This window comes from Rhea americana, unplaced genomic scaffold (genome assembly GCF_003343005.1).
Source record: "Rhea americana isolate MKP2758 unplaced genomic scaffold, rheAme1 scaffold_191, whole genome shotgun sequence".
Lineage (NCBI taxonomy): Eukaryota > Metazoa > Chordata > Aves > Rheiformes > Rheidae > Rhea > Rhea americana.
Genome location: NW_028186050.1, coordinates 850,945 through 873,502, shown reverse-complemented (window position 1 = coordinate 873,502; position 22,558 = coordinate 850,945). Strand labels below are relative to the sequence as shown.

Genomic DNA, 22,558 nt, shown 5'->3' with positions numbered 1-22,558 from the left:
CTATTCTGCTTTCCCCATTACAAAGCCAAGTCTGAAACATTCTCATCTGTGTGCACTGAATCCTTCATTAAAATTGTTCTCCTGTGTTTAGGAGGGAATTAACTGATCTTCCCAGCCTCTCCCATAGAGAAACTGAAGTACAGTTCTATAGTTAGACTGCTTTTAGCCATCTTTGATTTCCTTTCTGCACATCCAGAATTTAGCACACATCATAGAAATAGCCACAAGTCTCTTCCTGCATGGTCTTAATTCAAATTAGAGCATTTCAAGCCTTCAGCAAGTCCCAGGAATGTCAATGAGCCCATTCATAGACTGAAAGGTGCCCTACAATGCGAACAAGGATGCAGCAATTGTTTTTAAGACAACCAGTTTGATACTTACAGACCTAGTACTTGACACTGTAAAACAACCATCCAAGAACACCCACCTTTCTAATGTCCTCCAAACTCTCCCCATTAACCATGCTTGCCACCTTGGGAGCTGCTGTGGCCGTCCCAGACGCTTCCTTTATTGACGCATTCTTCTGTTCCACCTGCTGCTGTTGCTGTCTCTGTTGATACTTGAGCATCTCTGGATTCTCAATAATGGTAGTAGACAACTGAGCTTCAGTCATTATCGCCAGGCTTTTACCATAGGTGGACTGATGGATGTTGCTCTGTGGGTGTTAAAAAAKGTACCATAGCAAAGAAGTGACTATAAGTGCTAGCATGACATCACTGATAATGCTGTAAAGGAGTTACACAAATCTACTGGAATCAATAAAATGCAAATCCTCTGTATAATTTATATGCCAAGGATTTTTATTTATTTATATTTTAATTAACACCTAAATTAATTGGGATACAAAGCTTTAGTTGCTAATAGCAGTAAGTAAAAGAAAGAAAAGAAGTAACAGCCAACACCAAATCAGTTTAAAAAAAGACTTGCATAGAAATAAGTCAAAGAGCAATTTCAAAATGTTTTGAAGCACCCACTCTTTGTTTGCTTGGCCAAATGATTACTTAAAATGTAYAATGATGTATAAGCAAGGGGATGTTTTCAAACAGATTTTTCTTTCCAGAGTAGATACTAATATTACGATTTTTTTTCTTAGCTTGACTACTTTCAAAAATTGTTTTGAAAGTAGACATGAACACATTTTTCCTGTATTATGAAAACAAGTCACTACATACTTCTATAAATAATCCAATATTTTAATGAATCAATACATTATGTATGTACTATCACAGAATGTTTCAGTGCTTACTGTACCTTTTCCTCCTCACTTAGTGGATCTCCAAGTTCATCTTGGGAAAAGTCCAAATATGCCACCGATCCATCCATGGAACACACTAAGATACCAAGTCCATCAAGGGTCCTAAAGGAAATAAAGATCTTTGTTTTCAATGTTTTTACTGATGCCGAAAGGCAATCCAATAAGCAATAAAAGATGAATAAAAACATGAAGCATAAGATTTATTATCACAGCAACTACTGATAGAACAAAAGTAGTAGGAGAGCACAGAGAAAGAGTGATGGACAGCAGGAGCTTGTGTGCTGATATTCCAAAAGGTGGCACATCAGAGAGGACACAGAGGAAGGTGGCTCGAGAACAACACACCTACCCACAGCACTATCAGCACCATGAAAACTTTCTGTAGAGGTGGAACAGAATACAAACCAAACTGTTCACAATAAAGAATGACAGATTATAAATATACTTGCTGTAGAAACTGTTTGAAGAATTAATATGTCAAAGGAACTAAGTGAAGAAAGGTGCCTTCAGCAGCGAAGCAATGGATATGTACTTTTTTAAGCCTTAGAACTACTGTGTTCGCATAGTATCCAGAGACCCACAGAAGATGAAGATTCAGCATGCATGGGAGACAAATAACAGATAGTCCATACCTATAAGCAGCTTACACTCTAAATAAACAAGATAGGAAAGAGAGGAGAAGAGACTATATAGCTAGTTGGCTAAACTAACCCTTCTCTATCATCATTATCCGAAGCAACAGCAATGAAAAGAAAGCAAGATGTGCATCTGAGTAGCCCATTAACCTCTTCATTAGGCAAGAGCATATGTTTGATTTCGTTGTGTTTTTAAGCAAAATTCATGTGCCCTTGTATGTAGAGATGCACGATATTAACTCTTCTGAAGGTCTCAAGGATTTTCTTAGAGGGAGAGAAATGGCAGAAACTATACATTGCAGCCTTAATGGAATGACGACCTTCCATCTATAACCTATTATTCAACATCGGGGGGGGGGGGGGGGGAAGGAAAAAGTATTTGAAAAAGTATTTGATAGGCGTTTTGACTGTAGACCCAGCAGCTCCCAGTCACAGAGCTTATAGAGACAGTGACATGTGGGTTTATCAATGACTTGTCAGAGAGAACAAAGAAGAAAAGAAAACACGTAAAACTCTGAAGTCCTATCCAAACTAGCACAATACGGATTAAAAACATAATACGTATGTTGCGGCTGTTTTCAAACACCTACAGCTTTTTTTATTATTATTATTATTGGTGGTTGTTGTCCTGATCTTATCGCATCCAGATGAATTTGCCTCAATATTGTGTAACTAGGTTAACAAATACTACTGTAAATTAGAAAAATGATAAAATCTTGGGAGTTTTTTGCTTGCTTAATGTAYAGAATTGCTTCTATTGGCCTTTGCATCCAAGCAATTATTACATGAAAACATAATGATGCAGAGGGACTTTAATGATGGATGCAAGTCTAAAAGCCTAAAATAGAAACTGACAGCTACAACACTACTATAGTATCAAGTTTCTCTGAATTTATTCGGTCYAGTTTTAGAATTGGAGAAGAACTGGAACATGTTTCTGGGAACATCCCATATTATTGAAATTTTAGTCATACATTCAGATTTATAAACAGGATATAAAATAAAAAGGTTCCTGAAGATCCTTTGTCTCTCTCAAATATCCCACAAAACCATTTACTTAGAAATTGAAAAATATTAACCAGCTATTACTCCCAATGACACTATGCCAAGAAAAATGTGCAATTTGCAGATGGAGAATTAAGAAAAAATATAGAAAAACAAAAGTATTCAAAGCTATTGTACTACAGTAAGAATAGCAGTTCTCATGAACTAGTCCATTTATTGGCTTTCAAGCCTTAACTTATTGAAGTAAAATGTTTTGAAAAGTTTTTACAATGCTTTTCTGAGCTTCATAGCAAAATCCATGTGGCACATAAAAAACAAGAAGCTGCATGACTGTAAGCGTTAACATTTACAGCATAAAAACCAAGAACAGTAACAGCTGTGAAGGTACTGTTTCAAAAGCTAGGAAGTGTTAGAATTAAGCTGTATGCATACTATGAGAAAGTTATTATTTCCTTCCTCAGAACCCTTAACTCTGTTAATTACCTGATGTACGAGCACAGAATGTTTCTTTTTAGTATCATTTACTGGGTGATCTCATGTATTTGTCATTTGTTATTCAAACCATGTAGTGAATAAAGAACTATCGTATTTTTTATGATCAGGTCTTTGATGTTGGTTTGTCCCTACAGTGAGGTAGACTCCACTAACTGGGAGCTACTTCTCCAGTGTAGTTAGTTCCCTTACATCTTGTCCCCCATGCTCCTATCCTTCTTCTGTTAGCAGTTCTTGTACCAGCTGTATTCCCTCCTTATCCTAGTCCCTCCAACTTCCTCTAGTCTTGGTTTTCCCTTTGCTTTCCCTTTGCTGGTTTTCCAGTTTGTTTGAGGAACATGGGGCAGGTTTAAACTCAGGCTTTACAYTCTTAGGAGAGAAAGAAGCGTAGTCCTTGGGAAACGGAAGGAGGAAGGTGCAGCGGGACTGCTATGACAGACAGAAGAACCTGGAGGATATAAACTGGAGAAGCTAGTTAGAAGCACAGTCATGGAGAGCCCAAGACTTGATGTCACCAGTAGCAAGAGGAGGCTGAATGAAGAAACTTGGCCTGCCTCCCCACTTTCCAGCCTGCTCTTTGCCATCCCATCAATCTTGGCCACACTACCTCCTCCTGCTGCTACCAGGACTGGTGCCATGCTTCTGGCTGCTGCAATTCTTTCCAAAACAGACAAGAAGAGGTGGGTTTCAGTACAGCTGGGAGCACTCAGAGGAGAGAAGGAATCTCCCACTCCACTGTAGCACCAAGGTACCAGCCCAAGGTGGACAGGATGAACTATTACATGGTTCTGGGAATACACAATAGGGCCACTGACTGTGTTCAAAGAATGACTTCAGCAGCCTTGCATATTTGGCTAAACTGGTTTATTTTTCACATGGCTTTTGTTAGTATTTGGCACTGCAGTGCTTCTGCAACCACTGGCATCAGGAAGAAAGCAGGAAAGGAGCAAGTAACACTTACCATGAAAAGAGAAAAATACATTTGGGCTAGTAGGCTGATGGGAGAAGGGTTTGTCCAACCCAGTCATATCCTGCAACCTTCTAGGAAAGCTCAGTACTTCCCATTCTGCTACCTTTGTGTGGCGGACGATGAAAGGGGTGTAGTTGGGTGTAATGATTTCATTATCCCTTCTCTGAGTCTTGTTACCTGATCAGCCACAACTACTCTTTACCACACTGCAATCTATACCCTTCACATGGCACTGCAATACCACCGTGTAACTATATTCTTGCTAAACGATCAGAGATATTACATTCACTTTTTTCTACATTAAAATTCTCCAGCAAAGTCTGTGTGTGCATCTGTGTGTGTGTTTAAAAAGAAAAAAACACCACATCCAAAACCTTTCTCTTTGGATATAAGATAACTTGTATCCTTAGGCATAAAGGAAAGGTTGGCCTAGAAGGCTCACCTGAACTGTCACCACTCCACAGTGCAATAACTTTACATTGACGTAATGCGCAAAACATGACATGGTGGACCCAAGTTTTATCAAATACCTATTCTACTGAAACTTTTTTTTAAAGCATGGTAACAAACAGAAGCAAACAACTTACCAGGAGATGTCCATGATAGATTTGTCAAACAGCTCATGTATGACAACTAAAGGTCGTTTCAAACACGTGAGCTTAAAAACAGAAGAAACAGAGCTCAGAATTGTAGAGGTCCTATATTAGCACAAATATTAGCACATTAATCCTCTCCTAGAGTCTTAACAATATTTACCACACAAGATCTGGCCAAGAGACAGCTGTATGCTTGACAGGGCAATATCTTAAGTGCAAAGTTAGCAATTCCATTACTAACACAGAAAACTCTTGGAGAAGCATGGCTGACATTCCATTCTCCCCTCCTTTATGAAACATAGACTGAATTTCTTAATGAACCTAAAGTTCTATGAATGCAGCATAAAAGGCTACCAGTCAAAAWGTAATTCCATAGATGCTAAAGACAGCTTCTATTCTAAGCCTTATGAGATGAGGATGTTGCAAACTGCCAGGACAAGAGAAAGACAGAAGACAGATTAGGATTCCATGTCCTCATTCAGACTACTCCTCTACACAACCGAAGYCAGTCAATAGCAAGGGGAAATCAACTTGCTATTATTCTTAAAAATTACTCCTCTATACTTACAGATCACCTTAGTAATAAAGAACTGAGTATGAAAATTCCCAATAACTTGTTCTAAGTTTAAGATTAGTTAAATCAATGGACTTAATAGCTACAGTATATGGTACAAGTAAAATGGAGACAGGAGAGGTCAGTGTGATCTAGGATGTTTCATGTTCAAAGGTACACAGATGTAATGCGTGATTTTCAATAGTTATTTCTTTTATGTTTCCATCATAGATCTGTGTTGTGTATATATTGCTCTTTAGCTCTTCAGGGCAAAGACTGCCTATAATCTCCACAATACCTAGTACAACCTCAACAGGCACTCTACATGAAATCATGGTATAAATAGAAAGCAAAATATACTTAGAATGATACTTTGATATGAGTATGCACCAGTAGCATTGCCAAAAACAGATTTACTGTTATGCATTTAGTGACTGATGGATAAATACCACACTAGAATCTATAAATAGTAGACTGTAGTTAGCAATCGGTGTGTTCTGGTGTACATTCTCATCACAAAGCCTTACAATCAGTTAAACTGATTCCCCACTCTTCGTAGTTGCCAAACCACCCATCTTGCAGCTATAAATGTGAGAATAGCTAATCTTCCCTCAGACAAAATAAAATTTTAGTGTAGCTTAAAAAGTATACATACACATATACTGAAAACCTGAAAGTATTTTTAAAAAGTTAACTCACTTTCACATTTTTTTCCGAAGTGAAGGTAGAAGCTAGTGTGAAGCAGGCAGATGAGGCATATATATGCTTAGAAACAGCTAAGCTGTACCTGCTATATTATTCTTATACCCATAAAAGACAGACTAGCAAAACAAGATTCTAGGAGTTATTAAAGGGTAGGTAGGTTAAACATGGAATAAAGTCTTTTTCTTTTAAGACTTACATGGAGAATGCATAAAAGACAGAGGAAGAAAACAGGGCTAAATTACATTTATTAGTTGTGACAATGCATTATTCTCCTTAACCAGGGCAGCATAGTCTGTCATCCCCTTTTAGCTGCTCTTTGGCTCTAGAATACTGAATTCCTAAAATGAACTAATACCAATCCACTTCCCCTCAGCTAATCCTCTAACAACAGGGAGAATAAAAAAAATAAACATGAATCTAAATATATGACTCTAATGCTGAACATATGACGTTTGTGCTAAATCTTCAGGTTATCCAAATGATCACATTAGTCAAAGAAAGCAAAAAAAAAGTTTACCCAGACAGAAAGAGATCGATCCTTGCTACCAACAGCACAACAGCAGTAGGGACAACTTGACTTGGTGGAGCTCCCATTCTTTTGTTTCTTCTTGAAGATTTTCGGATTAAATTTCTGAACAAGCAAGATAACACAAGATGTATTATAGTAACTACATTAGAATAGCTGCTTTAAAAGCAAGTTTCATACTCAAAAAATTAAAAAAATAGCATTTCATGGAAATAAATTCTATAACCAGACTTTATAATGGCACTGACAAAATGCACATACGTTTTCTTAAAGGTCCTTCTGAATGCCTTAACACGAATGCCAAAGAATATAATTTTACCTAGCGAACTGGAACACACTAGAAACCTAGAGTCAGTTCAATCTAGTCACTGAACAGCTAATAAAGTTAGTGTTTGSTGTTCCTAGTGTGTTCATCTACCTTCAGTTCCCTTACCTCAAGAGCAGTTTGATGAACTGATTCCAACATTAAAGCTGACATTTTTAAACACCATCATGTGTTAGCTTTACTAACCTCTGCACCTCTCTCCAATTATTGTCCCATTTATGCATAAAATTATCAGAAAACACATACTAGAAATTTTACTTTGGAAATAAGTTACCATCGTTCACTCACCACTACTGTTACTGCCTTCCGATGCCCTACAAAATCCATGTTGGTTTTCCATCCATCTCTCTCAATGATCTGAGCAGTAGGTCCAGAATTATTCATGGCATGAGCAGAAACAAGATAGTGACCATCAGGTGACCAGCTGAGACGCAACACATGTGTTGTCCCTCCACACTGGAAAAAACAAAATAAAACAAAAACTAAACAAAGCATACCAGAGCTTTAAAAGTGTCTGGACTGGGCAAACAAAAGATTTTAATACAAATCATTTAAAGTTTACATTTAGAGAAAATAATCACAAAACAAATCTGAGGATATAAAAGAATGACACTGCACACAATTCTCAGCACTTAGCCACATTTACACAGCTGATGTGACATAATCTATGAAGCCCTACCAAAAGGGGAAAAAAAAACTCAGAAAATTTTTAAAAAGGAAAAAAAAAAAATCCAGAAAGTGCATTTCTTTAGCATTTAAAATAATGCAAGTCTCTCTAGATACTGTACACTCATCAAGATCTTGGTCAGTGACAGGGTTGTAGCATAACAGCTGCCAACAATGAATTTTGACTTCGCAAACACTAATGCAGACACATATTCAGAAATTTAGTCTCTTGCTAAGAGCAATTACACTAATCACAGTACCAGAAGACCACTGTAAAACGTTCCACTCACCAAGCACCAGCTTCTGTACCCAAAAATTTAATCCCTTAGTCAAATTCATCACAGAAAAATGGCCCTACCAGGCTAGACCAAGGATCCCAGATACTTACCTGGTAGTGGCTGACAGAAGATGTGTAGGGAAGAGTRTAAGAGCAATGGAATGGCAGGTCAATACTTCCTTGGAATGGCCTCTGCATTTCCAGAAATTTACTTAGCTTTTTATGTAATCCACTTAAACTTTCAGCATCCACAACACTCGATGGCAATCTGAGTCTCAATTCTACCTCTTCTTCTTCTTTTTTTTTTTTTTTTAATCTACCAGTGATCAGTTTCAGTTGATCCAGTACTTTTTGATTAATTCATACTTCTGTAACATCAGAGTTATTCTTGTAATTTTTAATTTATTCTATAAAGAATAGTCACACATTCATACCTCATCAAAGGGTTTTGTGATGCTGGTTTCCAACTGCCAGTCCATGGTCCGCCACACCTTCAAGCTTCGGTCATCAGCTTGAGAGGCAATATATTTTCCTACAGGATCCCAAGTCAGTCCTTTCACCAAGCCAGAATGTCCCTTCAAAGTGGCAAGAATTTCTGAGCACATACCACAAAAAAAAAAAAAAAAAGAGAGAGAATACAGAACAGATACTGTATTTTTTTTCAGGACAGGTCTCCTTGAAACAGTATATTAAATATCATCTCTTTAAAATATAAAAACACCAACCAAACTGGAACTTATATTTAAACCAAGAGTGATACATAAACATGATAAAGAGAACTCTGGTCAAAATAAGGAGTGTCAAACCCTATATAAGAAATAGATCAGAGCTGGGAGACCAGCAGAACCCAGGAAGTCTAGAAAAGCACTTTCAAGGTATGGAAAGCTGTACTTYAATTAGCACTTCAGTCAAACTTTCATTTTTTCCTCTGTACCCAAAGACCATCAAAACAAACCTATCTTTGTGTACCAAATATGAATTAAATTATGACTGAAGAGATATGGAAGCCTGGCAGACCCAGTAACCTATTATCAGTTAATCTGTTGCTTATCAGAGTGTTAAAGAAGAGGYTGAGAATACTGCACAGGCTACACAGCTTGAAAGAATAACACCTCTGATATTACCTGATATTATCAGATACTGAGGCAGTAGCCCTAAAACAAGCCATAGTGTCTATGCATCACGCAATGGGAGCTTGAGCCTACATCATATCATGCGAAGAGAAGTAGCCAAATAAAGGCACGTACTCCCTGGCTGCTGCAGGCCCTCGCAAGTCAAAWAAAGCTGTCCTGTAGACCGACTAGCTGCGCCTGGCCTTAGGACTATATGAATTGCCAGCACTGCAGCAGTAGAAGGAAAACAGCCAAAGGGGAGACTGAAGAACTTTTGTTACTGTGAGAGAAGATGGCGTTAAGGCTCTCCTAGTTCTTCCTTTCTCCCTTTCATCAAGTAAATTCAGACAGGTTATTAAGCAGCAATATTTAGAATGTGGTAAATAARATAAGGGGCCCTCAAAGCTAAAAGGACAGAAAGTCCTATTGGTACCAAAGCAGCAGAAAAAGAATTACAGATATACTCCTAATATTATGCCAAATTTCTGTTTATCTGTGATTTTACAAAGAAAGAGAGAAAGAAGATACATGTAATAACGAGCCTCATGTAAAATTAGCAGCACAATCTGAATGTAACCTCTCTCTACAGCAGAGAGGAAGCCACAGCACATTGTCAACAAAACTTGGGATAATGACTGACTCAGACTGCGTGTCATCTCAAAAGACAGGATAATCCATTCCCACATATACGTACACTACATATATACATTACATTTACATTTTCACAATCAGTGACATACAGCATTAAAGGGAGAAGTTTGTCAGAGTTACATACCTGCACATCTAAAATATAAGAATTCTCACCTGGAAATTTGACAGCATTCCAAATGACAACAGTGTTATCCACACTGCATGATGCCAGCCAGGCATCATGAGGCGACCATGCTACATCCATGACATCTGTTTAAAAACCCAAATGTTTTCATATAAGACATTGTTGAAAAACAAAATTCTATTTAAAAAACTTGTGACAATTTTTTTCCCATCAGTGAAAAAGATTATGGCTTCAGAGTAAAAGAAAGAAAGAAAGAAAACGAACATGACTATCTGGGAGCAAGGCACTCCCATCTGTAATGTTCAACAGGGGACGACAAAAAAGATTCTAGGTAGAAAATGCAACGKTTAGAAATTATAGGAAGCACTAATACACCCATATAAAGTATATTTTTTGCTTTTTGAATGAAAAAACAATAGCAGCTATTGCAATGCATTTACTTTGATCAATTCATGTATGTTGGAAAAAGTGACTGAAATCTTGATTTTAATCATAGTTCACATCAACAAGTGGGAGTTGTATTCATCTTTTGTATTTGCTCTTTCATTATTTTGTTCTAAATAAACACTAATATTCTTTGGTTTACACAACTTTCTTTTGCCAACCAGGAGACTATCCACTTTAACTTTGGACATTTATTTAAATAAAAATATAGCTTAGCTTCCTTTATTCAGATTAATTTTTAAGTTAATAAATAGTGAAAGAAATTCCTTAGTTACTCATTTTTCCAGAGCCACAAGTTACTTGTATGAAAACTGAAAATTGATTAGCAACATTTTCCAACAGATTTTCACAGTTGCTCTTAAAAGGGATTACTGACTTGCCACCGATTCTATAGGTTTTGAAAAGAGAAGTATGCTAGCGAAAACAAATTCTAACAAATACATTCAGATTAGGTTCATTCTACACCTTTTAACTTACCCCCTGAATGGCTTCTGAGAATTGATACRCATCTCCACTGCTCAACATTAGTAAGTTTGCTACTAGAACCAAACACAGTGCTGGGTCCAATGTACCTAATTAAAACAGGAACAACAGAATTATCAGCAGAACCACATCAACTTCTTAATCGACCTCTTTCTTCCTAAARAAAGGACACTTCTATTTTCATTGCAGAAACAATTAAATAGAAAATTGAAACACAAAAATGTAGGTTTTTTTAAACAAAGTAATTACAGTTATTAAAATTTAACTAACAAAAAGTAGAAAGTCTACAGATAGTAAGAAAATGCTAATATTTAAGATAACTTTTTAAATCTCTGAGAAGCTTTCTTCAAGGACAGAAGAAAATGCCTCAGCTCCTAGACAGGAGCATGACTTGTCCCAWAGAGAGACACTGCAGGCCAAGAGACAGGATAAGAGAACAAGTCTCCGATATCAGTAATGTGATCTGATTGATTTCGGCACCATGTGCATAATGTGAAGCACAGAACTTGTAAAAGGCTGGCATGGGGAAGAAGCAGCAAGAGACTTAGCAGAGTAGCCTGCTTGAAGTAAAATACAGAACTGCCAAGGAAAAAACATGCTTACGCWGCTCTTTTCCACACCATAATCAGCTTGTCATCTCCCCCTGAAGCCAAGTAAACTCCATTGTTGGACCATCGCACACAGTTCACACAAGCTGAAATGTAGAAAAGAAAATTTGTAAGATAAAAACAAGCATAAATGGTTCTAGACCATAGAAAGAATTCATTATAAGCAAAACTTAACAGAAGATGTTTAGAATTTAGTAGGTGTGCTTTTTCTACTCAAAGCAGTTACTCTGTCTGCTTCAGATAAATGAATTGGTACTTATCTTACAGTAGCAGTCGAAGAACTTCTTAGTTTAAAGAAATCACCCCTTATTTAAAAAAAAAAAGCTTCAGCAAAAGTAATTCATAAGGATAAAGATTAATATTCACCTAACAAAGAAAACCGCTTGTTATAAATTAGGCAAGATTAAGATGGAAAAAGAAGGAAAAGTATATCTCGAAGAAAACACAGATAACCATTGTTCCTTCAAATACAATATGCAATAAACCTAAAATAATATTGAACTATAACCGATATACTTCATATGTTCCCTTCGTACTTATTCCTTCTCTTGCTTTTTCCTTCAAAGTTATCCAGTTTCTCAAAATGTGTATTATGAATTATTTTGTGGACACAGCTGAAAAGGTTCATAAGGAAGAGATTTCCAAAAATAAATACTTCTATATTTCTCCAAATATTTTTCTACAGCATAACAACATGTTCCATTGAATACCTAGAAAAGTACATAGCCAAAGTCTGAGACTGCTCTGCTGTATTTTATTGATTTTCACCACTGGACATAGCATTATTTTCATAATTACAAACAGATGTAATGCTTAAGCTTTGGCATATTACCCACAATCAGTAYAAAGAATCTATGTTACCTAAGTGATTGTCCATCTGACAAAGCATCTTGGGAATATTTTCATTCTTTTCATCTTCCTCTTTCAGGACAGGAGCCATATTCCAGATCACAACTTTCCCAGAATCCTGGCCTGCAGATGAAGAAAAAGCCATCCTCTTATGTATGTGTAAAAATCAAAACAGGTTTTCAACTTACTCTCAGTTTCAGAGCAGACAGTAGCACTTAAGCACTACTGCAGTGGGAACTTTGGAAATATTTAATAATAGATGTCATTCTGATTCAACTGTGTACTCAAAAGTGTTTTCCTGAAGCTATTAAAAACRAGTTATACAGCCTGGTTCAAGAAAAACAAAAAACTCCACTATACCTAACAGTTATATCAACTATAAGAATGTATTATTTATAATCAAACTGTATTTAACAAGAGAAGAGAGACTGTCAAAACCTAAATTGTACTTGCTGTATCCAATATAAAACCATTCACTATAGCAATCCAATCTATATTTTAGCTTATATTTCTTGAACAATTCAATCTACATAACTGGATTTTTTTGTCCCAATAATTCCACTACGTAGTTGTTCAAAAGGCCAAACTTCACATTCAGTTCCCCTTCAGATATAAAAGCAATGTGGCCAGTATGATCATAACTCAACTATCTCAACTGCTCAGCTACTAYGTCAATTGATGCTCAAGGGGATAAGGGCATCAGAAACTATGACCCTGCCTACCCTAGCAACACAGGACACTTTTCAATACATATTAATGATTTACATAATTATCTGCTTCTTGGAGAACTAAGAAATGCGTTTTTAAAAGGGTCAGAACGATTATAGTGCTGTGAGAGCACAAGATTATCGTAGCCCAAAATTCTGCCTTCTGTCAGTACACAGACGTACCTTGCCCTCCTGTTGCAAACTTGGTCCCATCTGGATGAATATCCACTGAAAATATTGGCTTTCCTGCAATTAGGGAACAAGAAGAAACATACTGAAATGCTTTATAGTTGATAAAATGCAGTAATGCCAAAAGAACCCTAACTGTTCTGGCTATCAAATAACAATTTTCTCCTAAAAGCTGTAGCTACAATGTAAAATAATGTGGAAGTTATCACAGCATAATAAACCAGTAACAATCAAGGACCCTTAACCCAGCAGGATACGCCAAATACAGCAAAGCAAAATAATCTCACAATGCACATGTCAACTAGGTAAAACTGTATTTGAGTAAGCAATTTCCTTCAGGTTTCTGTAGTTCATTAGTTGATAACCTGGAGCAACATGTGATTTTGTGTCTGTTTTTAGGTTTCCCTTCTTTTTTTTCCCTTTTCTTTTCTTTCTTTCTTTTTTTTTTTTTAATCTTCCCCAATCTCAGATTGCATCTGTTGGTCATACAACTATCTGCCTCAAACTTGAATTTTGTTGTTATGAAATGCTTCTGCCAAAAATTTATCTTTTACTTTTATGACTTCTAAATAGACAAAGGAAGACTAATTAAGTCATTCATAGTCTCCATAGGCTGTATCTTCCAGAAGAAAAGTAATCATTTTATAAAAACTTAAACTATCCAACAAATAACTAGCATAGTGAGGGAACAGATTTTGAAAGCAGGCAGTCTCCACTCTCAGCCTGCTCTGACCATCAGATCACACACTCTCCTTACGTTCACAGTTGGTTCAGCCTCTGCAGGAGTGGGTAGAGGGTGGTACACAGAAGTAACTTGTTGCCTTTCAACAGTGCTGGAAAAGCTAGTGCTAAGGATGACTTGAAGTACACCAGATTTTCAAGCAGCAAAACCTAAGGACTACACGTGATTTCTACATTCAAATAATTTCTGGCAGCAGTCTGAACTCTCTACAAATAAGAATGCTCCCGCAAGCAAGATCACAAGCCTGCCAGTACGAAAGATGGCAGTTTGTCGTAGTGGCCAAAGGAACCACAACTCACATGTCAAGATTATTTGATAAATTTCCCAGGTATGTCTATTCTTGCATTGTATTGCTGTGGTGTGCTAAGACATAAATGACAAAACCTGGGGAACTTACCCAGTTTATCCAACCATACGTTTTACGCTATAAAATGTCCAGTATTTCTTACTTGTTGAGGGATATGCACTCTGCTTTGAATAACTTTTATGTTCACTTTTTTTAAGGTTTATTTTATTTGGATTCTTAATGCAACCCTGACATGTGATTTCCCTTAAAATTTTAAAGGTAGCCAAGCAAAGACCTTAAGTACAGAAAGATGGCACTAAAACTACATTCCTTCCATGTCCTTTAAACCACATAAGACACACAAGCTGATGTTAAGCTACAGCTTCTCTTCAGGTTGTTGAGCCTGAATCTATCCTTTATTCTACTACCTTCAATGTAACATACAGGGATAAGCTGAACATTTTGAGCACAGAAAGAAAACATTATTTTACTCTTCCAAAGATAATGAAACTCCCTTAAATTAAGTCAGTGCATCATTTAAACTAGATGAAAAAAATAACACTCACGGAAACAGGCTATTCCATAGACCTCGCAGTGGGAAAGGSTAACTTTTTCATCTGTGCCAACAGTTCCAAGCAAGGAAGTTACTCTATGCTCAGACCTGCCCTTACACAAGATCAGGTGAGTGCTCCCTCCAGTTGTCAAAGAATGAGCCTGGTTCATTTTGCTTATAGCAGATTAGGTATCACTCACAGAACTAGAAAACAATTGCCCAGCAAATCAGAAGGGTTTGTAACCTCTAGCAGGAGGACATCAATAAGCAGGGGAGACTAAATTCCATAGATGAAAATGCCCATATGAATAAGGCTTCAGAGTTCATGTGGTTTGTAGTTCAGCAATACTGCACTTAAAACCCATTTAGCAGATGCAGCTGTCTCGCATGKGAAGTTCCGTTCCACTAAATTGACTGTTAATAGCACCTTGCCTGCCTCTCTCCCCTCCCCTCCCTCATCTGCTCCAATTSCACCACTCACCCTTTCCAAAAGGTGCAAAAGACTGCATTAAAAAGTAACTGCAACCAAAGCACAGGATGGCAAATTTTTGTTTAGCAGACACATTGGCTTCTCATTATTTGGGCAAAATAGACACACCACACATTCTGAATGACTGTGAAATCAGTGTTACGCCTATTGCTTTGCAGAAATTGACATTAAAATGTTAGTGTGCCACCTAAAATTACAAGATAACATTGATCTCTTCTGAGAGCTACCTTTGTGAGCATACATGATCATTTGTTCCAATTTTTAAAAGTGATAAACTGAAGACATCTACATTCGAAGCTACAATCTGGATACCTGCTACTTACAAGATGTGACATTATTAAACCCAAAAGACAATAGGCTTTACTAAAATATTTATTAGATTATATTTTATAAAAAAAGGAGTTAAAACGTAGTTACCTTTTTCTTTACTATGTCTTAAAACTATCATAACATCTCCAATTTCTGCCTTACTCTAAGAGTACAATTCTTCAGGATTAGTAACATCACCTAGCTTCCTCTTTCTGGGAAAAGCTTTTGTGTAGCTCCACAAATGGAGTTGATGGAAATTTAGCAAATTATCTTACTTACAGAACCAGAGGTAATTTAGCTACAAATCCATCATAAAATCCTAAAATCAGCCACACCACATTAGAGAAAATGTCTACCTAGCCCAATATTCTGTGTTCAACAGGGACCAGCACCAGGTATCTACCTAAGGATTATCTACAATGGCAATCACACAACAGTTCTTCCCTAGAACAATCTTCCAGCTCCAAGAATTTACAGTTTGGACTTCCTGAACCAGAGATGGGATCTTTGTACCCAGTACCCTGCAATTGGCTTATCTTCTACACATTCCTCTAGTCATTTTTCAAGTCTAGAATCCTTATCACCCACTACCCCTGACGCATGGAGGTCCACAACTCAGCTATGCAGCTCAGTGAAGAACCTACCTCATGTGCTCAGCACTTGCTACCTGTTTCTCTGATGCCCTTAATTCTTGGATGGGAAGAAATCATTCCACACTCACTCCTTCCCCGCCATTCAGTGTTAYACACATTCACCGTATCTCCCACTCAGTCCTCCCTTTTCCAGCTGAGAGTCCTAGTCTACTCAGTCATTCCTTGTAGAAAAACTGTTTCATACTTCTGCTCATTTTGGTCTCTCCTCTCTGTGCCTCTTTCAGTTCTCCAAWATCTTTTACGACATTGGAGGGAACTTGTATTGGAAAGCCTCTTCAAGTGTAAATGCTCCACGTGTTTATACAGTAGCATAAAGTTTTATTTCCAGTTATTAATTCTAGTCCTAGCATAAATGTGGCTTTTGATCTAATCAGCATTGAGTAGATATTTCACAAGTTGTTAGTCCTAAAAACTCAAAYCTCAGTGGAGGTCTCAGTCATCAGATCACAGGGCAACATTTTGCAGGCAAAGTTTAAAAAGCGTATGGATTTTGTACTCAAGAAAGACAGCCTTGATAAGCAAAGCCCTCAAAGAAACAGCAGATAAAGTTTCCTAGGTGTGATGAAGAGAACTTCTCCCACAGGTAACTACCCATACAGAATGAGCCATGCAGGATCAGCCAATTAGCTTAAAGCATGGCAGCTTGTGAATGTGAAATTCATCTCCTGTAAGAAACAAATAGTTCCCATCTGATAGATAACACCCAAWGAGCTGGGCTAGTTTTAGCCACGTTACCTACAGAAAGAAAAGTCTCCGAATGAATCTCACCAGCAACATCCAGATGCATCTTGTTTGCTAACAAGTGCAATGTTTAATCCTCACTCTGAAAGGTATGCTTTCCCCCCCTATAGAAACATTACTTTATTAAATCAAAGTGCAGACTTCTTGGAGCTTCTATAGATAAGAGTCCTCCATTTTCCAAATACAGGAGAACTGTCAAACTACATCCAGTCTCAAAAAACCCCACTGCCAATCTGTCACCTATTCTTAGTGAACATCTTGCATTATTCAAAACACAAACAGTAACTACAAAATGCCATGTTATATACTAGTACAGCAAAATATTTACAAGTTGACCTGGATGAAATATCATTTCCAAGTCAATCTGGACTTTATTTCAAATTCCTTTGGAAGCTATTCTAAGATCTGTGGATAATATGATTAATCATGGACTATACAGTTGTTCAGAGCCCATAGCCTTTAGTCCACAATGTTTTTTGTGCTCTTGCACTTCAAGTACAAGTTTCATTAGTGGAGGAATGCATAAGTGTAACTTGAGAAGAGCAACCCAGTGAGGGAAGCAACCACTTATGACCTACCTCAAGACCACGGGTATCAGGATTCCATTCCTGCCTCTGGCTGCATACAACTTACCTGTTGGTTAAGAGAACAGCCAAGCACCGCGGCAGCCCTGCTTAGGGCTTTCTGCAGGAAACAACTACCGGATCTACAAGCCTGAACTATTGCCACTTGAGCTAGATAGTTCACACTTGCTTTTTAGGCAATAGCAGAGCTACTATGCAATTCAGCACCAGAAAGCACAGAGATGCACAGATGCATAGGGTATAACCCAAACGAGGCAGCACACAGTTTGGGCCCTTTTCCCAAGGAACAGTCTGTAGAAGAGCCCTAGTTATAACTGGACACACTCGCAGGTCTGCTCCTTATTTCCGTACAAGCAGTGGAGTTTCATACGAGAAGCAAAAGAGAACACAGCTCACGCACATGATGCCCTATAGCCCAAGGGAAACCAGAAGGCACTGCATGGGTGAGTCGCACTCGCGCTCATATGCACAGAGGTATATGACCTTATATTTATAGCAATGAGGTGAAGTGTTTCAGAAGCAGAAGGTCTGCACATAGCCACTGCTGTGTACACGTTAGCCAAGTGCCCTCACGGTCCTTTTAAAACTCCCCGTTAACCACCACACCACCACCTCTCCAGGAGCCTGAAAAGGGAAGGATTCAGAAGAACAGTCTCTCACCTTAAGTAATCACAGAACAGCACTTTTGCTTCTGTTACAAAATACAAGTACTTAGTACCAACACACTGGTCTTTGAACAACAAAATGCTACATACTTTTTTTTTTTTTTTTTTGTATTTGTAAAAAAGTAGAAAGTAAGTGTGTTAAAAGTTAAAGGCAGATCTGAATGGGATACAGGTAACTTTATGTGATACATGGAAAAAAAAAAAAAAAAAGGTTCCAAGTGCAAAAGGCACCAAAAAAGCCTATTTAAAGTAGAAAAAATCAAGTTTTTCAGAACACTCCAAAAGGATTCATACAGTACTTTTAGAGTTAGGTAAGGCAGCTTTTGCTGTGGGGTTGTTTATTTTCTTTTTGTTTGGGTTTTTTGGGGCATGCAAATTAATCCTCAATAAAAACAACTGAGCTTGAAAGTTGCTCATCTCCAGAAAMGAGTTTTACCTTTACTATTTATTAGAAAGCAGTGTATCAAAGTCACAAACAAATTCAGTTCCCATTTAGCACAAACACTGCATGAAGTTTCAACTCAGCTTTGTTACACAGGCACACATATGAGTAGAGATAGGTAAAATATATGTGGACTTCATAGTGGCACTTCAAAGTCTCTAAGCTAGTGGTAAGAAGCATGAGTACTGAAACACACTTTCCTTGACAAGGAAAATCTTTCTAGTGTTCTTTTCCAAGACTTACATGCATTTACAATTTCTCGGCTATTGAGAAACAGCTTGTCTTGATTAGACACATTTAAAACAYGAGATCATTAATAAAAAATTGCATACTTGTGAATGTAAATTAATTCTTTTAAAATCTAAAAGGAAATTCTTGGTAGTTCTTAATCACTATTTGCTCAATACACTTCAATGTTTTCTATATCCCTTAAAACACAGAACAACTTCAACAATCATTAGATTGTTTGCCCAAGTAAACGAAGACTTACATTTCCTTCTAGTTTTATAAGTCTACAGATGTAAAATGATTAGAGAAAGAGAGAATATAGATTAACTGAYTACAGGACAGAAATTAAGAAAGGCAAAAAGTCATTTTCAGGGTGATTCTTCTTGCCTGGTGCAGTTATTGGGGTAAGACCATCTACAGTAGTGGACAACTCTCACAGGTTAAAGCTATAAAACCTGTTCCATAGTACTTATGGCTTATAAACTGATCACAGATACTGTATTTGTCCCTCACTTCTGACATTTTCTCAAAATAAAGAGAAGGAGCCATTTTTTGATAGCAACCACTTCCTTCTCGGGGTCTGCTTCTTCCTTTAACTGATTACGTTTTTAAACCCTGTTAAAAAGAGCCAAAGGGCAAAAGAATCCTGTTTTAAAATGAATAAATGCTTTCCTACATTTTGGATACTCAGGCCACTGGAGAAGTTTTGAATTTCCTACTAGTAATTAAGCATAAAAACAAAATACAAGTAACTTGAACACTAACAATAAAATKTAACCTATTGTGGTTTAAGACATTTCTTACTCTTGTAATAATCTCTAGAAAAAATAGCTTAAATTATCAAAGTTCCAATATCACTCAACACAAAAAAGAAAACTAAGTTCAGCAGAAAAAGAACACCTTATGACGGACTGAGACGTCCTGTTGAATTCTTTGCTTTAAGTATATTATAAGTATTCGGGTGCTTTAAGAAATAATAATAGTGAAACAAGCCTGGAAAAAAAAATACAGTCAAGATAGCTCAAAGAGAGGTTCCCATCTTAAAAAATATGAGCAGCTTTAAATATTTGTTATTTTTGTTATTTTTTTAACTTTAGGCAACAATGAATGAACTATAAAGACAATCTTCAGTGACTTTGTACTACAATATGAAWGAGTTTCTATTTATTTTGCTTCCAGCCCATCTACTACGTAACATTCAATATGACTCACAAATCAATTCAAATATTTACATTCCACCATTATACCTTGAAGAGACAATAAACTCTATGCCTACATTTAAACAAAAGCAGGCTCTAATTCTACAAATTGTTATACATGAACAGCACAGTACATTYGGGTTTGCAAAAGTTTCTCCGAATTACAAGGGATCTCCTGTAGGGTTCAGCACTCACCTGCACTAACCATCTTGAAAGACCAAGGTCCTCAAAGAATTGTGTGCAAAATATGTATATACAGCTGGTGGATACAGGATGCATCTTTACATAGGTACCAAATGAAAGAAACCAGGAAGGAGAAACACACCTTCTACATTTTACAGGTTTATTTTTAACTTCCCACCACCACCACCCTCAGCCATGAAATTATGGTTTTCAATATGCTCCCCTGCTCTAAGTCAAAGAAATATGGAAGATGAGAACAAGATTACGATGARAATTTCATAAGAAATCTAATAAATTAGCATTAACAGTGTGAAAGACTTACAGCATATCCATTTGAATAAACACTTCCAATAAGTACTCAGATAAGTCAACAATAATAACTCCAAGACAAAAACCTATAGAACCAAAATGTATTAAAGTGCTTTTATAGTAAATACACAGCATCTCAGCTGAGCTGTGTACAATTCCCATTTGTATTGAACATGATTTCCATGTGACACTGATTTCTGATTCCTGTTATCTCATGGAGAACGTATGCCTGTAAGAATCACTAAACTTGTTCTAGTCCATTCAATAAAATGAAAATCCCCAAATTGAGTGGGGAAAGGGAAAGACAGGAATGGTCTTTGCAAATGGGCTCCCGCTGATGCTAAGATCCAGAGAGGCATACAACAGTGTGCCCACATGCAGCCAAAGATCAAGATTTAAATGCTACACTTGTTCAGATTAACCGAGTAAAAATGTAAACCATGTCTCAACTGAAAGTACTTTCATGTTTCTCTTAKTTCAGTGTGACCCTTCATTACAAGTCTAGGTTCATCTGCTGACTATATAGTTAGGGTAATAAAGATGCACATGAATTGCAACGTTAGGCTTAAGTAGGCTAGGTTCTTAAAACCTGTGGCATGATTACAAAAACAGCAAAGCCTACTGAAGGCTAGATATAAAGTTGCAACTGTTTTTTAACTCAAAGGAAAGTTCTCCAACTTGAATGAGCTGGGCTCTAGCTTGGTCTTATTCTAGATAGAAAGCAGCTACGTAAGTCCAACTATAGGCATTTATATCAGTGTATAAAATTTATAGTCAAAATAATGTTGTATGCRTGAATTTGAGGACAAAGCTTGCACACTCAAAAAGGGAGCTCTTCACACATTACATTTCTTCTTACTGCTACACTAGGAATGATACAAACGTTCCTCTTCAGAGTGTTCATAAGCAGTGCAAATACAAAACACTGATGTTGTCCTGTAGTTACTAATTTAGAAAAATATAGATTTCTGTCTCAATATTAACACTTAACTCTAAAGTGTTTTACTTCACCCATCACTATGATATCGTTAGAGGAGAGGCAGACAAGATACTGTACAAACTCAGAAAGTTTCAATCAAAACAGCCTTCCACCCCCCAACTAATGACAGCACAGCAGGCTGACGCGGAAGCTCATCCACTTGGGGACTTTAACCCTGAACACAGCTGGCCAGGAGGGACCACTGCAGTAAGCACTGCCGCGTGCACGGGACTTCCACGCCAGACTGACAGACTGTAAACTGCTGTGTGAGGGCCTCCGCTCTCCTTCCCATGCACTGCACGAGACTCGAGCCATCATTTGGCGCGTTCGCAAACAGGGACTGGTCCCACTGCTCAACTTGTGCCAGGCAGGTGAAGGCAGCTCAGCATCCAGCCAGCAGCACTTGGCTGCTCGCCGTGGTGAGCCAGCGCTCCGCGGAACACGTGCCGCAGATGAGCTCTTGACTTTTGAGCAGGGGCTCCGGGGAGAGAGGCCGTCGCCACGGTGGGGGCACCCCCCAACGCAGCGGCCGTCGCCCCAACACAGCGGCCGTCGCCGCGGCAGGGACGCCCCAACGCAGCGGCCGTCGCCGCAGCGGCCGTCGCCCCAACGCAGCTGCTGTTGCCGCGGCAGCCGTCACCCCAACGCAGCAGCCGTCACCACAGTGGGGGCACCCCAACACGGCGGCCGTCGCCCCAACGCCGCGGCCGTCACCGCGGCGGCCGTCGCCCCAACACAGCAGCCGTCGCCCCAACGCAGCGACTGTTGCCGCGGCAGCCGTCGCCCCAACGCAGCGGCTGTCGCCGCGTTGGGGGCCCCCAACACGGCGGCCGTCGCCCCAACGCCGCGGCCGTCGCCGTGGCAGGGACACCCCAACGCCGCGGCCGTCGCCGCGGCGGCCGTTGCCCCAACGCGGCAGCCGTTGCCCCAACACAGCAGCCGTCGCCCCAACGCAGCGGCTGTTGCCGCGGCAGCCGTCGCCCCAACGCAGCGGCCGTCACCACAGTGGGGGCACCCCAACAC

General features: G+C 38.4%; 1 protein-coding gene across 1 annotated transcript in view; it reads right to left on the bottom strand.

Annotated features, from left to right (window-relative positions):
- The window catches only part of HIRA (histone cell cycle regulator), a 28,530-nt gene extending 15,299 nt beyond the window's left edge, over nucleotides 1-13,231 (bottom strand). Inside the window, exons 1-11 of the mRNA XM_085302726.1 lie at nucleotides 13,167-13,231; nucleotides 12,289-12,399; nucleotides 11,423-11,513; nucleotides 10,814-10,908; nucleotides 9,922-10,017; nucleotides 8,440-8,600; nucleotides 7,351-7,518; nucleotides 6,729-6,842; nucleotides 4,945-5,015; nucleotides 1,252-1,357; nucleotides 428-655 (exon numbers count right to left, since the gene is read on the bottom strand). Coding sequence (XP_085158852.1) covers nucleotides 428-655; nucleotides 1,252-1,357; nucleotides 4,945-5,015; nucleotides 6,729-6,842; nucleotides 7,351-7,518; nucleotides 8,440-8,600; nucleotides 9,922-10,017; nucleotides 10,814-10,908; nucleotides 11,423-11,513; nucleotides 12,289-12,367 — 1,209 coding nt within the window. The 5' untranslated portion in view covers nucleotides 12,368-12,399; nucleotides 13,167-13,231. The remainder of the gene's footprint in view (nucleotides 1-427; nucleotides 656-1,251; nucleotides 1,358-4,944; nucleotides 5,016-6,728; nucleotides 6,843-7,350; nucleotides 7,519-8,439; nucleotides 8,601-9,921; nucleotides 10,018-10,813; nucleotides 10,909-11,422; nucleotides 11,514-12,288; nucleotides 12,400-13,166) is intronic.
- Between the last annotated feature and the right edge of the window lie 9,327 nt (nucleotides 13,232-22,558).